The 22,755-nt window shown below is 38.3% G+C and overlaps 1 protein-coding gene across 1 annotated transcript; it reads right to left on the reverse strand.

Moving 5' to 3' along the window:
- Positions 1-126: 126 nt before the first annotated feature.
- On the reverse strand, positions 127-20,907 carry prkaa2 (protein kinase, AMP-activated, alpha 2 catalytic subunit). The gene is made up of 9 exons (XM_039692936.2): positions 20,700-20,907; positions 16,166-16,307; positions 13,673-13,766; positions 11,755-11,899; positions 11,301-11,388; positions 7,909-8,133; positions 5,923-6,424; positions 5,703-5,829; positions 127-5,060 (listed from the first exon to the last, which is right to left on the reverse strand). Exons 1-9 carry the CDS (start codon positions 20,791-20,793, stop codon positions 4,819-4,821), a joined length of 1,659 nt encoding a protein of 552 aa, XP_039548870.1. The 5' UTR covers positions 20,794-20,907; the 3' UTR covers positions 127-4,818.
- Between the last annotated feature and the right edge of the window lie 1,848 nt (positions 20,908-22,755).

A 22,755-nucleotide genomic window follows, 5' to 3' on the forward strand; every position in this document is an offset into this window, starting at 1 on the left:
GAAATGACTTAAAAATCCAAGTTCATAGTACTATTTAATCATTTTTAGTGTCGTTGATTTGATTCAAACTGCATGTGTTTGACAGCTATAATGTTGCATAATCAAAATAACTCCACAAACTAAAAATTGCATATACCTCTTTATTTTCCCTAATTTTTTATTTTATTTTTTAACAATACAAAATTAAAGTGCAAATCAGAACAGGAACACCATGCAGTGCATAACTTTTAAAATAAAAAACACACACAGACAGGAAGTGACACACACACACATGTACAATACAGACACATGTACACACTGACAGGCAGAGGTTGTCTCCCATCAGGGCTCGGGAACAGGCAGAAAACACATTATTCTCATGTTTCACTGCAGGGAAGCTGTTCATACAGTACATACAACACTACACTGGAGAGAGAGGGAGAGAGATAATATCCAGCACAAACGCCTCTAAATAGACCAAACACTGAACACGGGCTGAAGCCATGGCCGACACACTAATTCCCCTTTGAAACTAATGCGGGTTGTAAAGTTTCTGACCAGTTTTCACAAAACACATCCATAAAGCTGACATAAAACTGTCATAAGGGACTTATAAGACAAAGATTTACTACAAGGGCGTCAAGCATGCACACATTCCTGCGATTCCCACTCAAGGTTTGCCACTGAGAGTAAATAAAAATGGCCAGCAGCAGGGGGCGATAAACTCCCTGAACTATGTGTTTAAGCTTTTACCTCAGCACTTTTTCTCCAAAAAGGTGCACTGATCCTCAGTGACCGGGAGTTAACTTGGGATTTTACTTTAGGGGAGAATGTTAAGAATGCGTAAAGGCTTTAAATTCGGGGAGGACTGTGCAATATATTTCCACGAAAACAACAACATAATCCAGTCTAATCTTCCCCGGCAATCGGTGGTTTGCAGCGAACTGTTAAACTTTCCAGAGGCATCATATAAATGATACGAGAACATTCCATCTTTCTGTTTTACATTCAGTTAAAACTGCAGTATGTATCATAAAAATACAGCATACTGGTACAAAACACACAAACGCTCTGCTCCATGCACACAATGGTAGACATTTAACCATTCCGTACTGTACAAGACAAGAGGGGGAGATTCAGGACGATCACCACATCTATAGAAAACAGAATTTGGGATAAAGTCTGTTTTTCTGTTTTTTAATATGAAAATAACTAGTAGATCTTGTTTTGCAACTAGCTCAGCACAAATAAAAACATGATTGGTTCAAATGATTCAGATCTATCCTAGACTGCAACACAGTGTCGGCCCAGATCCAGGCAACATCAAGTGTATCAGATGTGGGCCGGATCTGAGCCGACACTGTGTTGCTGTCTGGGATTGGTTGAACTGAAAACATCACTTTTTTGGCTGTCTTGTTTGATTGAATGATTTCTGCATATAATATTCAATATAATTTACTTTTCAGTCATCTTTCATTGCTATTTCCCGTCTGGCTGTCCACTCGCACACATTGGCACAAAGACAACTACAATAGATCCACTACCTGAATCCCCACTGAAATCCACTTTTTTATATCATTTGTTCACAAGTAACACTTAAGATGTGAGCTTAAATAAAGAATAAATATGTGTAACTAATAAATACATTGGATCTACTCCATACAAACAACCACACGCATAAACAAATGTGTTAAAGCATTAAAAAAACAACAACAAAAAAAACGTAATAATCTATTTCATAATCTATTTAAGGCATCGCAGGGGGTGGGGTCACGTGGCACCATCTTTTAAATGCTCTTGGCTTGGGTCACTTATTTAGGACACTATAATTATGTTCTCATCAGATACACACCATGTATGTAATGTTAATATCACTATACATAATATTTATAGTTTATTACTTTACTATAGTTTTGTAAAATACTTACAAAAATACAGAAAACCATCAATAATGGGTTGAATGTGTCATTCACTTTAAAGTGAAAGTGCTTTAATTAAAGGGTTAGTTCACCCAAAAATGAAAATTAAGTCATTAATTACTCACCCCCATGCTGTTCCAACCCCGTAAGACCTTCGTTCATCTTCGGAACACAAATAAAGATATTTTTGACTGAATCTGAGAGCTAGATCAGTCCTATATAGACTGCCTAAGGGACTGGCTCTTGACGGCCCATAAAGTCATTAAAGAAAAGGTTTAAATATTCCATGTGCCTACAGCGGCTCAATTATAAGTTTATCAAGCGACGAGAATACTTTTTGTGCGAAAAAAACATAAATAACGACTTTATTCCACTATTCTATTACTTCCTTATGGGCGCATGCGCGAGAACTGAGACGAGGACGTTCTCATTCGTCTACTTCTTGTTACCGACTGCTCACCGCTTAGGAGTTTTACCGCCCCCTACCGTATAAGATGATGTGCTGATATAGCTGGAAGCGCAAAACTTTCTGTTTACAAGCAGAGGAAGATGCGCGCTGTACATACGCTTTTCAATTAGCGTATTTTCCGCGCTATAAGGTGTACTTAAAAGCCTTTAATCTTCTCAAAAAACTACAGTGTTCCTTATAATCCGGAGCGCCTTATATATGGATCATCATTTTATACGGTAGGTGGCGGTAAAACTGAGCGGTGAGCAGCCGGTAACAAGAAGTAGACGAATGAGAACGTCCTCGTCTCAGTTCTCGCGCATGCGCCCATAAGGAAGTAATGAAAGTCGTTATTTATGATTTTCGCACAAAAAGTAGTCTCGTCGCTTGATAAACTTATAATTGAGCCGCTGTAGGCACATGAAATATTTAAACCTTTTCTTTAATGACTTTATGGGCCGTCAAGAGCCAGTCCCTTAGGCAGTCTACAGTATGTAGGACTGATCCAGCTCTCAGATTCAATCAAAAATATCTTTATTTGTGTTCCGAAGATGAACGAAGGTCTTACGGGGTTGGAACAGCATGGGGGTGAGCAATTAATGACTTAATTTTTATTTTTGGGTGAACTAACCCTTTAATTAAGTCTTTCTGTCTGTCTGTAATCTCAAGCATTAAGAATATTTTAAGGCCGTCTGATTAAAGGCTCACTCATATCGACAAAATGACTGGCACATTCTCCACTTTATTTGCATTTTAGCCATATCAAGGCACATTTAAGCTGGTCTGTCTGCCCTCGTCCAGCATATTTGTCTCTCTATGGCAGCGGCACAGCCCATGATGTAAGCGAAGCCTCTGAGACAGACAAACAGATAGGTCACGGTCAGCCGTTTCCACTGCAGATGGTGTGTATCATCTGAGATTCACTCTGACATTCACCAACACTGCTATATAAATGTTCTCTGGAGACTGCAAGCCAAAGCCTGAACGCTCAATATAAGTTCTTCACTTTATAAATGAACTCTTAAATAAAATAATTTCTTTGCAAAATAAAGAAGAATCTCTAATATAATATCATTCAATAATGATCTGTGCTCTGTATGTATAAACCTATTGTTTTGGTATGTCATTGCAATCAGTAGCTATTAAACTAAACTATCCAACTCAAGTGATCGATATGCGAATAAATATACTGTATAATGCATATTATCAAAAGAAATGTACATATAAAATCAGAAGTGTGTTTATAGTTTTTGAATTCTTTAAACATATGACAATATGGAAAAACCTCTGACTAAAGTGGCCCTAAAAATGTTTTGGACATAATTAATGTTTTAAAGCTACACTGTGTAACTCTTTTAGTTTATTCTTAGCTAAAAACACTTAGTTTTTTCAAAAATATATGTGCTCATTCATGTATATTTACTTTGTTCAAGTAATAAAGTATTCTTGTGAGTGTATAATATGCCATTGAAAATACGTAAGGGGTTCTAATGTCGGTCTCCATGTTGCCCCTCCATCTTGAAAGTACATTAGCCAAAGAGGGACATATCCGTTAATTGAAGCTTCGCCTTTCACGTTTACGTTTTAGTTAACACTCATGGACAAGGTCGAACTGGAAGCCATGTTAATCTTGGACTACATTGGCCACCGTAGGAGTTAAAACGAAATCGAAATTGAGAGGAACAGAAACTAATATTCACTGGATGGTCATATACATTTTCACCACTAGATGGGGGTAAAAATCACACAGTGTAGCTTTAAAATAATAAAAGCTATACATATACAGTTACAAAATAAAAGTTATGGGGGAAAATGTCAAACGTATATGGACAATGTCTAGTTGTCAAACATTAATGGAACATAATAATAATAATTGTTGTTGTTGTTATTATTATATAGTAATAATAATAATTTTCATTATTATATTATTATTCCACCTCTATATTATTATGGTACAAATAATAAATTGCATGCCACGTTGTATATAATTATGAATTATATTGCATAAATATTTAAAGCAGCACTATGCAGGATTTCCATTTTTGTCAAACTGTGACCCCAAGAGTCGCTGTGGAGTACTTGTACTGTCGTAAAAATCATATAAATAGTCATAAAGGTTATATGACTATTTATATGACTATAAATAGTTATATAACCATTGCAATAACTATTCAGTTAAGGTAAAAAAAAAACTGCATAGTGCTGCTTTAAAATGGACATGATAAAGTGACTTGGACGTGACTTGTTTGCTGATTGCCTTGATATGATTGGTTAACTAATACAATGACTCATACCTGTGTCTTTAGTGTCCAAAACCTTTTTGGGGCCACTGTATGTCCGTGCTGCTACTGTGGGACCGACATAAAAGCAACCCTGAACTCCATAATTCACAACCCCTTAACCCTTCACCTTTTGACTGGTTTCTAAGAGGTAAAGACCACCAGATGGCGGTGTTTTGTGGGCACGTTGGTCTCAGCGAGCCAAGGTAGTAATGAGACTGGCACACATTTCAAAGAAGTCCATGGTGTGGCTGCCCTGACGCGGGGCCAGCAGGGGTGTGCTCCCGGTCAGAGACCCCGGCAGAGAGCTGCTGAGCTGGGGCATCTCAACGGCCACGCTCGCAGAGTCGATGCTGAGCCGTGGTCGATAGAGGCCGGCTGTAGAGCCAGAGCGCTGAGGAGTCGACGACCCTGACTTGTGCTCGATCACATCATCTGAGTGAGTGAAAGAATTTTTACATTTTATAACACAGATATAATGAGTAACAAGCCAGGTTAAAACTGGCTAAATGCATCCAGATCAGAGGCATAACTGGGATTTTTGTACATTGGGGCTTCACATCTACACTTGTATGTATTTTTTAAAGAAATGAATACTTTTATTCAGCGAGGATGCATTAAATTGTTAAAATGTGACATAAATATGTTTATAATGTTACCAAAAATACATATTTGAAATAAATGCTGTTTTTGACCACTGTTTCAGGAAAATATTGAGCAGCGCAACATTGATAATAATTAGAAATGTTTCTTGATCATCAAATCATCATAGAATGATTTCTGAAGAATAATGTGACACTGAAGACTGGAGTAATGATTGCATCACAGGAATAAATTAAATAAATATATTAAAATTAAATCAAAATGATTTTATTAAGTTATTTTAAATGGTAATGATATTTCACATTACTACAGTATTTACAGTATTTTTGATTAAATAAGTCACAAAAAATTAAATTAGTTTTGGAAATGAAAAATTTTAATTTTTCATGCAGTTAAAGTAGGTACATGAAAATAGCTGCCTTTTAATTCCATAAAGTACTTGTCATTAAAAAAGACGGGTTGATTGATGCTCACCATCGATGCTCTTGAAGTCGAGCAGGTAGCTACGGTTGTCCACCTGGTAGAGCTGCAGACACATCTTCACAAAATTCCCAGTGACAGGATTCTTCCGGCGCACTCTCAGGTGATACGGGTTCACCACCTACAGTAAATCCCACGACATCCGACACACTGACACATCTATTCTCACTATCAAATCAAACATGCATACTTGTGCTTGTTTCAAGCCACTCACTTTCCACTCGTACTCCAGCTGTTTCATGGCACGGTAAACCTCAGCCATGATGTCGTACGGTTTGCTCTGGCTCCGAATGCCCAGGTGCCATTTTGCCTTCTTTACCGCCAGCGGTTTGGGTCGGGTAGTGTTGAGGGCGTCCAGAGGGCACCGTGCCTTAGGGCTGTCGGCCAGGAGCGGGGGCATCCGTTCGGGGTGAGGTTTGACCCCTGGTGGCAGGGGCATGCCCTCCTCCATGAAGGAGCCAGTCGGGGGACTGGAGGCCAGGTAGAACTCGCTGGCCTGGTTCATGATTCTCCGGTTGTCGATGATGAGGTGGTACGCCACGGCCAGCTGGTCTTGAGGGTCTCCGCTGTAGAGGCTGCTCAGTACTTCGGCTTCAGTGCATTCAAACTTGTCGCACACCTCCCGCACGGCCTCCTCGTCCACCTCTGAGGAGTCGTACGAGGGGTCCTCGGGGAAGAGGTAGCCAGGAAGGTCCTGTTTAAACCACTCATCCTCTCTTACATACAGGAGAGAAGAAAATAGAAGTACTGTATGTTGTATTTAAATTAGTGCTGTCAAACGATTAAAATATTTAATCGCGATTAATCGCATTAATGACAGTTAACTCGCGATTAATCGCACATTTTTATCTATTCTAAATGTCTTTTGATTTCTTTTTGTTTCATTATTTTTTTTCTCATTTTAATGCTCTAATCAACATGGAAAAGTGGATTGGCTTGTTTAGTGCAAATGTTTTTTTTTTTATTATTAGTATTGAAAATAACATTGGAATAGTGCTCTTACTGTTTGGCCGGCTCGCAAGCTGAAACGAGTGTATGCGGCACAAAACGTCCTCGCGCTGCGCTCTGAAACCCATTCATTTCAATGGCTTGCGTCGTGCGAGGACGTTTTGTTGCTTCTTCGACCAAAACGCAAGCGGATCTAGACCGTAAACAAAACAACAGGCACGCCGCAAACACACGTTTCGGCTTATGAGCCGGCTTTGAGTGGATGACAAGCGCGAGACGCCGAAATGGATCAGGACGCATGCCGCGTCCTGTTGCAAAAGCATGTGAAAAAACTACAAAGTTTGCTAGGACAAAAAGACCGTTAATCGCGCGATAAAAAAATTCACGCCGTTAAAATGGGTTTGCGTCAACGGCGTTAATAACGCGTTAAACTGACAGCCCTAATTTAAATATTTGTTAAAATCATACTATGGTTAAACTGACAGAGTTCATGGGGCCTTATCATACAGCAGGTGCCACGCAAGTGTTTTTTGCTAGTTTCAGCCCGACGCAGTTATCATTTTCACGTCCTGCAGCATGTTGTTTAAATAGCAAATGCGTTTACACCCATCTGTGCGTCCATGGGCTGCTAGTCTGAAAACGAGGTGAAATAGACTGCGCCATTGGCATTAGACCAGGTTTCAGTTGGTCAATGGCGCAGTCTATTTCACCTCGTTTTCAGACTAGCAGCCCATGGACGCACAGATGGGTGCAGTATTTATTTTGTTATTTAAAGAGCGCATTAGAGTAGTAATGTGCGCCTATAGACGGGTCCACAAAGTGTACACTCTGCTTATTACACACACTGGTCCCCTAACTGGCTCCTTCATGGAGGAGGGCATGCAGCAGCACACAAACATGCCAAATATTAAAAATAAACGTATTTTAATGTTAAAGATTAATATTGTGTACATATAGATATGGTGGAATCCGGCTTGTTAGGCTTTAACCTCAGGCACGAGCAGATCCGTTTCCTCTCAGGAGAAGCGCTCGGTCTTTCCACTATCAAATTCCGGTGTGTAAATGCGCAAGCGCAACTGGCTTTTAAAGGGAATGGGAGACGAGACTCTGGTTGGTTTATTTCACGCTACGCCCAAAACACACCCATTACTCATTAAGAGAATAGTGCCAAAGTGCACTTGCGCCATGTGCTTTAGAATATGCGCTTAGATCGTTAAAATAGAGCCCATGGAGTGTGAAGACTAATAGAAACCTGATGTCTTTGATAGTAGCTCTCTTCAGTGGGTCCACCTGTAGCATGAGCATTAGTAAACTGGCTACTGAGCGGTTGAGGTATTCTGGCATGTAGAAGACCCCTCCACGGATCTTTTTGAAGAGGGTGGGCACGTGCTCGTCATCGAATGGCAGAGTCCCACAGAGCAGTGCATAGAGAATGACGCCACAGCTCCAGATGTCCACCTCTGGACCAGCATACAGCCTGAAACACAACATACGTGTCATTGTGTGGGCTACTATATTGTGTCTACGTGTCTATCAGGTCATTTTTACACCTAGTATTAAGATGTGTTTTGGTTGATCGGATCACAAATAGACGAATGGGACACATTCCTGTGTACACCAGGTGTTTTAATCCATCTCTTTTGTCCACTTTTAACCACTTCTGTCCTGATTTCTTCAAGGGGAGGGGACGGCTATGGGTTTTTTAGATCTTTCGATCTAATGGACAAAATAAGCTCATGCAATTTACATACCCAGACAGCAAACTGACATTGAATCAACGTGGAAACGACGTCTCTCATGACATTGAAACAACGTTGATTTTGCTCATCGAATTAACGTTGAACCAACGTCAGACGCGGCATTCTTCAAAGCTAAATGAAATCGAAAATTGGTTTGCTTTCATAACGTTGAAACAACGCGTTGATTTTAAGTTGATTTTCCGTTAGTTTTGAAAGAATGACGCGTCTGACGTTGGTTCAATGTTAATTCGATGAGCAAAACAATGTCAGATCAACGTTGTTTCGATGTCATATTTCCACGTTGATTCAATGTCAGTTTGCTATCTGGGTATGAACGCACCCTGAGTTCATACAGCGCAGCAGCTTTTGTTTCTGCTCTGATAGCCAAAAGATTGCGGCGAATGCTGTGAGTGTGTGTTATGCCTGGTTCAGATTACACGATTTTAGCCCGGTTTTGGCACGATCCGTTTGACGTAGTGTGTCGTGGGGATTCGTAAACGACAACGGGCGTCGGGACGCAAGATTAGATCGTATCATCTCGTATAGTGTTCATAGTGGGCGACAACCTACATCACGTCTGCGATGCTTCATGACATCACGACAAAAAGACTAGCATGTTTAATTTCTTTAACGGTCGTCCACGACGGGTCCGTCACATGTATGAGGTTGACCAATAGGAGCACAGAAGCTTTTCTGTACATAAAATTCAAAAATGGTGAAACAAAAGAGAGACGATGGTGCTAACGTTAAAACTAAAAGTAAAAGTATATAAGAAAACAATATTTTACCTCAAGTTCTCTTTGGAGGATTGACAGCCCATACTGTCCTCTTCGAGCAATCCGGGAACGTGTCCATTGGCGGGTTTTCTTTCTTTTATTACTTTTTTTTCTGAACAGGACAGGACAGCCAATACAACACTCAACGCTTCATCCATTCTTTGTTTACGTTCGTTTCCGGAAGTCACTCGCTACTAGTTTCGCCTTTTCGATGACATCACACATGCCGTTTAAGATGGCATGCGATGACTGGTCAGGAAGCAACGTGTAGTCTGACGTGTCTTGTCCACGACTTGATAAGATTTTAGGAGTCAAAATCGCGTAATCTGACACAGCGACTATCGTAACAGGCAAAAAAAATTTGTGTAATCTGAACCAGGCATTAGAAATCAGGAATGGTGAAAGAACATGGCATCTTTTTTCATCTTCAATCAAAGTTTAAATCCGGCTACCGCACTTTGCATGTTTACGCTGTTGTGGTAAAAATTCTGTTAAACATCATCACTGCATAAGAGACAACTCGGGAATCAAATCAAAGTATTTCTAATTGCAAGAATAGGCCCAGTCGCCAACACAGCAGTTACCCTGTGGAGTGAGTGAGACACTGAGACACAGAAATGGGCATCTTTATACTGCTCTTCCCAGTAGTTTCCCAGTAGTTTTCCACAGACAAAAGACCCATTACTGCTAGCTTCGATTATTTATCGCTAGCTGACCCTTTAAGGTAGCCTGGATGCCAGCCCGAACTCCGCCCACAACATTTTTTGGTCGGGAAGTTCGGTCTGGACTCGATCCATTGAGGAGTAATTATGATTAGTCAAAAAATGATCGGTCCAATCAAATTGCCAGGGCGGGCTTTAAACGATGATGGACAGATGATCTGCAGGGACGTAATCATCACGTTATCAAAGAGCGCTTGTCAAAGATGACTGCAGCTGGAGAATTGAGATGTATAGATTCCGCTGTCGCGTCTTTTGTAAAATAAATCAACAGCGCATTCATTTTAATAGACAAACAGAGAACTGCAATCAAGGCATTTGTCGATCGGAAAGATATTTTTGGCGTCCTTCCTACATGATTCGGGAAAAGTGTAACTTATCAGCTGGCTCTGACGGTCGTTAAGAAGATGGGACGTAATGAAAAGCCTGTGGTCGTTGTGGTTTCTCCTTTGGTCGCACTCATAGAGAAGTAAGTAAAAGAAGCAACACTCGTTATTTAACTTCTAAAATAAATAAAGTTAGGCTACGTTCTGTATTTGAAAACTGCGCCATGCAAAGGAGTTGACTTACTGTGTTGCTCTGATTGGTTGTTGGTCTACCGACTATCCAATTGAGTGCAGAGGGTTTTTTTTTCCTGGTTCGGTTACGACACGCCTCATAATCAAATCCCACTGGAGTAGTTTGGTACTCCAAACTACTCCAAAGTGAGGTACTCCTCACCTCAGAGATTGGAGGTCCTTGCCCACCTGTTTTCTCGCTCCTGGACTTCAGGTGCATAAACATACATACATTTCAGAGAAGTTCCTCCTTCTCACATCAGACTGCAAATGATAAAACCATATGACATTCCTTTGCAATGTCCACTGAAAATCAAAGAAAATCAAAAATTTCCACAACCACGCGTTTGTTCAGTAGGCGGAGAGTAGGACTCTTGTGGTTGTTCGAACACATTCGACCACATGAGCATCTACACTACGAAAGCAATCCAATCGAATGCGTTTTCGACTACCTCTAGAAGTGGTTGAAAGTGGACAAGCTCAAAACGTTTTAGACCCGTTTACACCTGTATTTAGCGTCGTCCACTTCTGATCCGATCGACCAAAGCACATCTTACTACTAGGTGTAAGCAGGGCCTCAGAATGAATGAGAAATATTTCAGAAACAAGCAGAACAAGACGACAATCGGCATTACATAAAAAATGGATGCAGTCCTTATATAATATTTATGTGCAGTGTATCGGTGCAGTCCATACCGCGAAACAAACAGCTAGCCATAGTTTGTTGGACAGCTGGCCTTGCAAGCCAGACCTTTTACTATCGATACATATAATACAGTGTAGCGCATATTGTTCAAGAACTGTACATTCCTTACGTAATCTGGTTGTCATCTGACTACATGACACCTCTCACCTTCCTGAAATGACCTCTGGTGCAGCGTAGTTTGGTGATCCACAGCTTGTTCTCAGGAACTCTCCGTCTGACATCATGTTTGACAGACCTGAGCCACACAAATAACCGTACTTAACAGACGATTTGATTGGTCAAGTGAAACAAAATGCATTTCAGGGCAGATCTAAATACAGTGGGATCCAACTGTATAAATGATTAGAAAATTAGAAAATAAAGCATTTTCACTAGTGCTCTTAGACCACATTTGGACCCCACTGTATATGTGGTGTAGCCGCAGGGAGGATTTATGTGTATTTCTCGTTGCCTCTTCCCTGTCTCCGATCTTCTGTGGATAATCAAACAGCATGCCTGGTATAAACCACACGACTGGACATGCAGCAAAACTGCAGCTGGTTGCTTGGCAACTATTCCTCACTGTCTGCACAACATTAGCTTTCCGTGTGTGTGTGTGTACCAAAGTCAGCGATCTTGGCATTCATGTTGCCATCCAGCAGTACATTTTCTGGCTTGAGGTCTCTGTGCACCACCATGTGTCTGTGGCAGTAATCTACAGCTGAGATGATCTGCTGGAAAAGACGTCTCGCCTCGGTGTCCTCCACCTGCACGTGATAGACGTAAAGAGAGATTACTACATACAACATTATTTATAATAAAAACAAGTATTTGTACTCTTTGGGTTAAAGCTGTCTGCATTGTATTTGATACCCAGTTTGGTAACACTTTACTTTAAGGGGTGTGCATAAGACTAACATGACACCTTCATAACCATGACATGACATATGTTATGAATATGAAGGAAGGTTTTTTGCATGTTTATGACAGCTGTCATTATGTGTCATTTACTCAGTTATGACATTTTTTTAATGCAAATATGACATTGTTTGAGATGTCTTTGTTATGACACCTTGACATAAACCAATACATCATAACCTGTCAGTGTCTTTGTCATGACAACTTAATATTACTAAGACAACACAACCTGTCAAAAACATGACATAGCAGATTAATTATCAAACTTAGGAAACCACCTAGCTTTATTGGTTAACATTACATTAAACTGTCGGGTGGTTGGTTTTGACATTGGCTGTCATTAAGCCATTATAACAATGGCCTCATGACAGCCAATGTCAAAGCCAACCACATGACAGTTTAACTTAATTTTATGTCAAGATCTCATAACAAAGACATCTTAAAAAAAGTCATATTTGCATTTAAAATGTAATTATTGAGGGAAAGACCCTTAATGACAGCTGTCATTAACATGCATAAACCTTACTTCATAATCAAGATATATGTCATGTCATGGTTATGAAGATGTCATGTCAGTCTTATGCACACCCCTTCAAGTAAAGTGTTACATTCAAGTCTAAATCATTACTACTATCCAGATCAAACACTTGTTTTCTTGCTAGGAACATTTTTTTTATTTGTGTAAAGTCAAGAATAACTTTTGTATTGTTAATAATATTTCAAAATGAATATTATGAATTTAAGCAATTTCCTCAATCATTATTTCATTTCTATGATACAGTATATGATACTATACAGTATGATAGATATATTACTTTTAATCATTTAATGCATTTATTTGTATTATGCCCCCAATATAATTAATTTAAATTATTTAAGAAATTAAATTAATTAAAAATGGAAATATTTTACTAAAATATATTTAGAGTGGGACTTTATATTTGTTAAATACGCTGGACGGACGGACAGACAGATAGATAAATATAGATAGTTCAATCCTATCAATAGGGAATATGATTTAAAACTGAATTAATCTTATATCCAACAACATTGTCAAAGTCATTCCAAAACTTGTTCAAGTGTTGACGAATTAAGGCACTAAAAATAAAACGGATCCAATTTCACCATAGTCAGCTGTGTGTTCAAACTAAACATGTCCTGCAACATGAACCGTCAGGCAATGCCATTGTAGGCAACCAAGAAAACACAAAGACTGAGCCCTGTATATATGCATGAACTCCCTGACCCTTCCCACAAACACTTCACTAGATCAGGTGCTGTTTGGATAAGCTAGATCCCCATAACCCCAACAGGTCTGGGAGACTCAAAGGTTAATCCGAGCTCAAATCCAGACCAGAGCCACAAAAGCAAGTTAAGAGTCCTGAGGCTCATAAAGTAGTTTCCAGTTATTAGGTAGGTGACTAACACAAAACATAATTGTGTTGTCCATAATTGTGTGTTATGTTGTGCAGGACTCTATTAATTATAATGTTCAGTCACTTTACAAATTTGGTATGGCATGCAACTTTGGAGAACCATTGAGAGAGCCAACAGCCTTTCCCATGATTCTAAGATCCTGTTAGCCAGCAGCTGACTTTAAGAGCTCTTCAGATGATTCTTACCCTTCCATGCTTACAGATATAGTCAAAGAGTTCCCCTCCGGACACATATTCCATCACCATGAAGAAGTCGGTGGGAGTGCTGATCACCTGATACCTGCAACAGACCAGAGAAAAGAACCACAGGAACTCAACGAGAGGCTTTAATGTAAGTGCTTTCAACATACAGCAAAACAGAGCTCAACAATAAGGATGGCCGAAGGCCCAGGGGATACTGTCTTTATCATGTGCGTACGTTGTTATACCCCGCAAATAGAAACATTTGGATTTCTCTCATATGTGAAACAATATTATTGCAACTACAGCTGATTTGTAATTGCAAGTCAACTATAATTGCATCAACTAAAATAAGATATTTGCCAAAAACTCCTTGCCATTTTTTTCCCAGCAAAAGTGAGTTTATACATTTTATAGTTGTCATGAAGTAGTTATATAATTTCCAACTATAATTGAAAACCATATCAATTATTTGTTAATGTAAAATGTAATTTAATTTAATATTTCATTTTAATTTTGATTTCTTGCTGTCAAAACAAATATGTTCCTTTACATATATTTGACATTTTAAGTTAGAATTTATATAAATTGTTTTTTTTTATTGAGTTGTATTTCTTTCTGACACATAACAAATATGTTGCGCTATATATATATATATATATATATATATATATATATATATATACAACCAGCAGTAGAGAAGGACAAGGCCTGCTGTATTCCTCAGAGGGGCTTAATATAGAATACTGAAAAAGTCTGGGACACCTAATGTGATTTTCAAATAAACATAATGTATCTTTACAGAATCCAATCATTGAAAAAAAAATGATAAAAGGAGAGAACAAAGCATGTTCTCAAAACAGAGCAAATACCCAGAGAAGCACACACAAAAAAAAAAAAAAAAAAAAAAAAAAAACACAGCAGGGGCTTAACATGGTACATGTGCCGAGAATACAATAACACAGCTATTGCATTATGATGAGAAAAGGGGAATAAGTGAGAGTGGAAAAGAAGAAAGTGTGAGATCGGGACGTGAGAGGATAAGAAGATTATGCTGTGTTTTGTCTCCTTAACTTCTGATCAGAACAACCCTGAAATGTGCCATTGAACTGTGAGTGGCAGAACAAGAAACGCACCGCATAAAATGCAGATACGCCGGTACATTTCCTCCCAATTAAAATAATGTATCTGTCAACTTATTCTAATTACCTGAACCCTAACACATAACCTTAACCCAATGCTAACAGTTTACTAATAATCTAAGACTGATAGCTGACATGTAGTTGTAAAGTTGCTTATAGTTGGTAATGTCTAAAGTGGAGCATTGAAATTAAGTGTAACCATGTAATCTATTAAATGGAATCTAGAAATCAAGAAAAGTGTCTGTACAATGTGTTATTTGAATAGAGTTTGTTTTGAAAAACCTGATCTGAGATCAGTATAAAAACCATATGTATATAAACTGGTTTACTGAGCTTAAGATCCCTAAGTGATAAACCATTAAAATTGACAAGATCTGACGTAACTTTGTGACTTGGGCTTTGGGACTTTGGCAGGTTGATACAACTACTGGTTTAAAGTTTCAAAGCTTTAAAATGCAGTTTTTGCAAGTGCACATCACTACTTTTGTGCTGAGATGCAATTATAATGTTAGGAACATTATTGGATGTATATATATTTTATATAAGAACATATATTTAACTTTGTATAGCCATTTTCCACCCTAGCTGTCTTTAAGAGGCATATTTCATTACCAGTGGGCTTTATATATATATATATATATATATATATATATTTGTGTATGTGTATATATACAGTATATGTATGTGTATATATAATATATATATATATATATATATATATATATCTGTGTGTTTAATAAAAAAATTAATATATAGCACTAGAAACCTAAGGATTTCAGAACTAGCTTAACAGCTTAGTTTTAATAAATGTTTGTCTTGAATTGGGGAGCTTATAGGCTTTTCTGGAGAGCATAATTGCTATCCCAGCTTCCAGCGCACACCAAACTAGACCAGCATGGAAATGTAAGCAGATCGAAGGTGTTTTTTTTTTTCAGTTGGACTCATTAAAATCAATTATCCGTACATGTCTAACCACATAGGAAAAACATCTGTTCCGTCACCTTTAATCAAATAATTTGTATTTGAAGTGTTTGCCCACAAAAAATATTCCACATCCTTGTCATTAGTAATGTTAAATCTCACAAAAACTGACAAAGTCAGCATGTATAATGATCCTTGTAATACTCCTAAAGTTTTAAGTGCTCCATATTAAAGTCTCCTGAAATTGCAGTTCAAAGACATAAAGCTTCTTAAAATCTTTAAGAAGCTTAAGCCGTCAGTTAACCCAGAGTAAAAATGATTTTTCTTCCAATCAAGGTTGATAATCTGCCAGTGCACTGCACAGGCATATACTCAATGGAATTTGTTGATGTTGATTGCGTTTTTTTTGTTTTTGTTTTATGTGTGATTCACTCACAGCTTGATGATGTGTGGATGTCTGAAGAGCTTAAGGTTCTGAATCTCTCGTTTGATTTTCCCCACAACATCGAGACTGCGGATCTTCTGTCTGTTGAGGATCTTCACAGCAACTTTGTGTCCTGTTAGCTGGTGCTCTCCAACTGTTGGCCAAACACACACACACACACACACACATCAATGAAGACTCAGCTGAAATACCATCACCAGCAGTTAGGTTATTGTAAACACCACTGATGAAAGATAAGTTTTATTCCAACGAAAGCAAGCAACAGCGCTGCGGGCCGGCGACCTCCAACACAAACCTTCTAAGAAAACAAAGAAAGAGAGGAGACTTTCATTTCAGGTCTGAGCCCTCAATATAAACAAACAAAACCTGATCTACTCTGAGTTTAGACTTTCAAATACTGGCCTTAAGACAATTGCTTATCTAGAATTAGATACTGCTCATTTTTGAGCAAAGTTTACGAAAACGAATACCCACATTGTGTTTGGTTTGATATATTATCAGTCTTGCACATTATAGTAATAACAAGTAAGATTACATATTGCTCGCCCCCAACCTGAACGCACACACATTGAAGTACAGTATACGGTAACACTTTACTTGAAGGGGTGTGCATAAGGCTGACATGACACCTTCATAACCATGACATGACATATGTCTTGAATATGAAGTAAGGTTTATGCATATTTATGACAACTGTCATTAATTGTCTTTCACTCAATAATGGCATTTTGAATGCAAATATGACATTGTTTGTTATGACATCTTGACATAAACCATGTCATGTTTATCACAGGTTGTGTTTTCTTCAAGTTGTCATGACAAAGACCCTGACTGTTATGATGTATTGGTTTATGTCAACGTGTCATAAGAAAGACATCTCAAACAATGTCATATTTGCATTAAAAATGTCAGCAAAGAGTTGTCGCAAACATGCATAAAACTTCCTTCATATTCATAACATATGTCATGTCATGATTATGAAGGTGTCATGTTAGTCTTATGCACACCCCTTCAAGTAAAGTGTTACCATTTCGGTTATTTTTGCATATTCTGAACCTTAAAATAATTTGATTGGTGTAACCTAATCTATTCAGGTTTATTCAGCATTTTTGACTTTATATTTTTAGGTTAGTATTTAGTGTGCATATTGACACTACATTCACTGCCTGAGTTACATAAAGAAATAATGAAAAATTGCTGCAAAAGCAAAGCCTCTATTAATGTCTACTAACAGTTGGAGGGTCACTTGACAACAAAATGTGCTTCCGCTGTGGATATTTACGTCCAATGACATCTTGGGTGTGCAGGACGGAGGACGTTTAAAGGGCTTTATTCATATCAGCAGCACCCTCAAGCAGCTACAGTCTTTGCAGACAAGGAATAAACCATTTCAGTGTTTTCAGTATTATGGTGGATTATGTGTTAGCTTGCATGTGTTTCCCTGAAAAGTTGCATGAGTGTGCAGTCATGGGATCTCATGTGGAGCCTTATAAGGCTGTTAGATTTTCTGCCTTGATAAAGATCTTTAGACTCTCCTCAAGGTCATTTGCTTGACTGGTCATTAGTTTTTTTGTGAAGGCCTCAAGCCTCAAACCTCAAAAAGCGACCTGCCAACCTAGACAGCAAAAACCCTTGGTAGATGTTGTAATTTCATCATCTGACTGCAAGGAGCATCTTTCTCCATAGAGTGCATTATCCCCTTTTTAAGGCCCTGTTTACACAAGAACGCTCGCGGAAGAAAACGTAAAAGTATTTTATCGGATGTGCCTTTCGTTTACACAGCGACGGCGTTTTGGGGGCTTAAAAACGCAAAAAAGTGAAACCACCCTCCAGAGTGGAAATCTTAAAAACGCTCCACTGCCGCGTTCCCGTGTAAATGGTAAAAACAGAAAAGTCTGCTTGACAGTGAAGGTTGTCCGCAGGCACGCGGACTTGGTGTTGTTGTAGTATGCACTCCTAGCCACCTGAAGTGCATACTACATTGAATTTCACACACTTTTGCGTCATCATATGCACGCGGATATCCCACCCAAAACGCTCGTCTGAACGCAGAATAAAAAGTGACAACGCAACGCCACTTTTGCGTTTTCTCTTCAGAATCGTTTCCGTGTAAACATAGCCTAAGCCTCAAAAACGCCGTCGCCGTGTAAACAAAAAGCCACATCCGATAAAATATTTTTACGTTTTCACCCGCGAGCGTTCTCGTGTAAACAGGGCCTTAGGAGCCTATCCTAATTAAACTCACTTGAATCACCTAATCAAGGTTTTCGAGATTGCTAAAGGCAATTCAGGCAATCCAGGCAAATAGCTGGTTGTTTGGAGCTGAACTTTGCCAGACATCATCAGCCCTCCAGGAGCAGGACTGAACACCGCTGAGCTAGAGGTAAAATTTTGTCGTCATTTAATCACCCTCAACACAAAGGAAGATATTTCGAAGAATGTCGGTAACCAAACAGTTGATGGACCCCACTATGGAAGTCAAAGGGAACTTAATTTCTTCAAAATGTGTACATCAGAAGAAGGAAATTCATACAGGTTTGAAACAATTTGAAGTAAATGATGACAGAATTTTCATTTTTAAGTGAACTAGTGCTATTCTTTTAGTAGAGCTACAGGATTCTGGATAAATTGAGAATAACGATTTTTCGTAGAGGGGTACTTGATTTCGTCCATTGTGAATGGATTCGACCATTTTGCAAGATGTAAACAACACTGGTCCAGAAACACTTCCTGTTTCAGTTTGTAACTGTTTTCTTTATTTCACATGTAAAGAAAACATCTTAAAGATGTTTGTTTAACTTTTTGATTCAGTTTTATATGTTCTGTTGGTTGAATTTTATCCCAGCTTTTATGTAGTGTTAAAAAACTGAAACAGGAAGTGCTTCTAGACCAGTGTTGTTTACATCTTGCAAAATGTCATGTGAGTGACATGTTGTCCCGCCCTCGCACAAGTGAACATCATCATAGATGTCAGAGATGTCACTAGAGGGAGGGGGATTGTTATTTTGATTAAAGATTAAGGCCTTGTCCACACGAACATGGGTATTTTTGTAACCGTGACTTTTTACGCGGTTCGGCCGTTTGTCCACATGGAAAAGCAGTATCATGTCACTGAAACCGAACATTTTTGAAAACTCCTGCCAGGATGAGGATTTTCAGAAACACTGGTTACAGTTGTCGTGTAGACAGTAAAACCCGTAGTTTTTGCCTTGCGACGTCAGATTGTGCGCCATTATCCGCCTACCGGAACATGTTATGACTTTTGTTAGGCTTTTGATTGACCTACGTTGCTTTACAGTTAGGGTTATATCGCCACCTACTGCTGTGGCATGCTCTTGACAGTGCTTGATAGCGTGTTTTTGCGTTTTCATGTGGATGGGATTTTTTTTAAACGCAGGAGGAAAAACTCCGGTTGTAAAAACACCTGTGCCCGTGTGGACAAGACCTAAGGGGGCACAGGAATTTTTAAAGAAATCTTCTTTTTTTGTTGTTGTTGTTGCTTCAAAATCAAAGTTTGTAATGTTGTGATTCACCCTGTAGCTTGTTGGTTTAGTTTCCTTTTGGGAAAATGAATGGGGAAAATAGTTCCCCTGGAAAAGTGGGCGGTACTATTGAACCCTATGGTAAGGACAGGCTAAATCTTGTACGCAGCTAAGAAATGGTCATAAGATAAATGGAAATGCTTGTGTGTAGCCAAAAATGCTGTCTAGAAACATTTTTTTTTGTTTCTTTGTTTTTTATGAAATGATGCACTGCCAAATAAGTTCGTTTATTAAGGATTTGTGTGCACCGACAGACATTAATAATTGAGAGCATTTCTTTTAATGCAACATAGACCGTGTAATATAATAAGATTTGACTTTAATAAATGTGGAGCAAAGCTCAAACACAGGGCTACCCGTGCGAAAGGTCATTCCCAAAATGAGCGGCATTCCCACTCGCGCTTAGAATAGAAAATTACTGCAAGGTCAAAGCAGCTCTGCAGGTGAAATATACCAACTACGACATTTGCTCCCGTGCTACTTTTACAGTGATCATCAGAATACACTTTTGAGACAAACGTTTTAAAGATTCAATAATTTGGGAGCTGGAAATGCAAATAACATGTTTAACAGCGCAGCTCAATGCCTGACAGTCGCGATTCAGGGAGGATGACAGAGCATTAAAATATTTAAAATGCCAAATATTAAGAAGGCGTAAGTAGCCTATGTGAACCCTAAACATTTCTGAAATGCCAGATAGTTGCCCAGATTGTGTGATACTAAACATTTACGCAAACACGACTGCAAGAGCACCGTCTTCTGTGGTGCTGAAAGAATTTCCATCTCTGCGCCGTATTCACCAACAACATACGCACTCTCTGCGCCTGGAGGACGTTAGCGGAGGATCTTACTACGCATTTCATGCTACGTTAATTGCGCACATCGTCCGCCGGCAAGTTCAGCACTAACAACCCCGAAAACATATGTGCGTACTCGCATTCAATGCAACGTCCGAGCACGTATAGTAAATGAATATACTTAACTCTTCACTTTTCCAAATGTTCCGACTCCCAGCGTGTCTCCGAGGATGTAGTGTCCTATCTTTACCCTGCCTTCGTGTTTCTGTTTTTCAGCCATTTTACTATGTGAGGTCCTCGGGCTGCCTTACAGTAGGCGGGATTGAACATAGTAGGTAGACTGAGCCAGACTGAGCTTCACTGAACCCCCCTAAGAGCTGATCTGAATTCAGCTTTAGGAGAAACTGTAAACTCTAACGTAGGCTACACAGACAGCTCTCGGGTCAGCTGATAAGGCGGTGAAGGGGGCGGTCGAGACTGTGTTTAGGTAAAGTATTGCCCTCACTGACTATTGAGCATGATACACCTCACAAAACTCTAACATAACTAGAATCCATTTCGTTTGAATTTACATATTGATATTTTACTCACTATATAGAATCACCAAATACAATTCTTCATAAAAAAATACATTTGGGGATAAAAGGAATGTAAAAATAGCCTACACATATTTTAAGGAAATGTGGGAATTCAAGGGTTCAAGTTCATCATTATCTATCTATCTATCTATCTATCTATCTATCTATCTATCTATCTATCTATCTATCTATCTATCTATCTATCTATCTATCTATCTATCTATCTATCTATCTATCTATCTATCTATCTATCTATCTATCTATCTATCTATCTATCTATCTATCTATCTATCTATCTATCTATCTATCTATCTATCTATCTATAAATGAACCCAAATTCTGCCAGGACTTAGCCTATATATTTATAAATTACCTTATTTTATACAGCAACGTTTCACATCTGTGTATTTAGGCTATTTATCAACAAATGATTATGAAAACTGAAAACATTTCTAAAATCAAGCAAAATCCTAGTCAGTCTTGATTCTGAACTTTTAAAATACAGTTTTTTTATTCGCTTTGGTACTATTTTCACAAGTAAGGTGTATATTTTCAAAACTCTTAGTACAAAAATCCAAACTGATCACACTTGTAACGCAGCAAGTCATTCTTTCAAAACCTGATGTAATGATTTCAGTCAGTTGCACATGTTTTCAGTCCACATAATCATTATTTCAAACACAAGATTATTGTAATATGTAATGAGAACATTTGGTTTAATCACTGAAACACAGCAATATGATCTTCTTTCAGTTTAGTACTTTTAACAATCAGTTCATCCAACAGCAAACAATGCAAGATACATGTTTCAAATCGGCCTTAGAAGTGCTGAAATGAATATGCTACCAGTACTATAAAAGACAGATTACACAGTTTTACTGTAACATTAGGCAATACTTACAGTACCCAACATTTACATAATCTATAATTTCCAAATATCCATCATATATGTAATCAAGTGAAGGATCAATGAAGACATCCTCTACAATCATTTAGGCAAATTACTGTATAGTTTTTATTTTTTCAGATATAATTGTAACATATGTATACTTTCTGTAATCAAATGTAACTAAATGAGAACAAAACATAACATTTAGTGCACACATTACAGTAAATTACTGTAATTTGGATCAATCCTGTCCTGAGCATTTGACCATAGATTCTCGTCCACATCACAATGAATGTTACAGTATAGTGGCCAATTGTGGTTACCACTATATGTGAAATCAGTTAGCTATTACGAGTATTCATCAGGTGTGGTTACATGTCATTTAAATATTCATACAAACACACATTTTATTTCTGTAGTTCTTAAAATCCATATACTGTATATTGCTGAAATGAAAATCTATAGGTTTACCAAATGATTAATTGATTAACCATTAAGATCTGTTGGATTAAATAATAGACACAAGTATTAAACTGAACAAAAAGAGATCCAAATCAAAAGTTTGATAGCAAGAGCTTTATGAAAGGCAGTTACTGTGAATGAAACAATAATGTAGATGACACGCTTATTTTGTGTTGTGAAAAGGATACTTTGCGGTTGTGTGAATTGTACTAACACAGTTGAAAACATGATGAAATGTTTGAAAAAAGTGCACTTTTGATGATCTGTTGTGATATTAGCACTAAGAGTTTTGAAAATGTACACCTTACTTGTG

This window comes from Pimephales promelas, chromosome 13 (assembly GCF_988280905.1).
Source record: "Pimephales promelas chromosome 13, fPimPro1.hap1.1, whole genome shotgun sequence".
In the NCBI taxonomy this organism is placed as follows: Eukaryota; Metazoa; Chordata; class Actinopteri; order Cypriniformes; family Leuciscidae; genus Pimephales; species Pimephales promelas.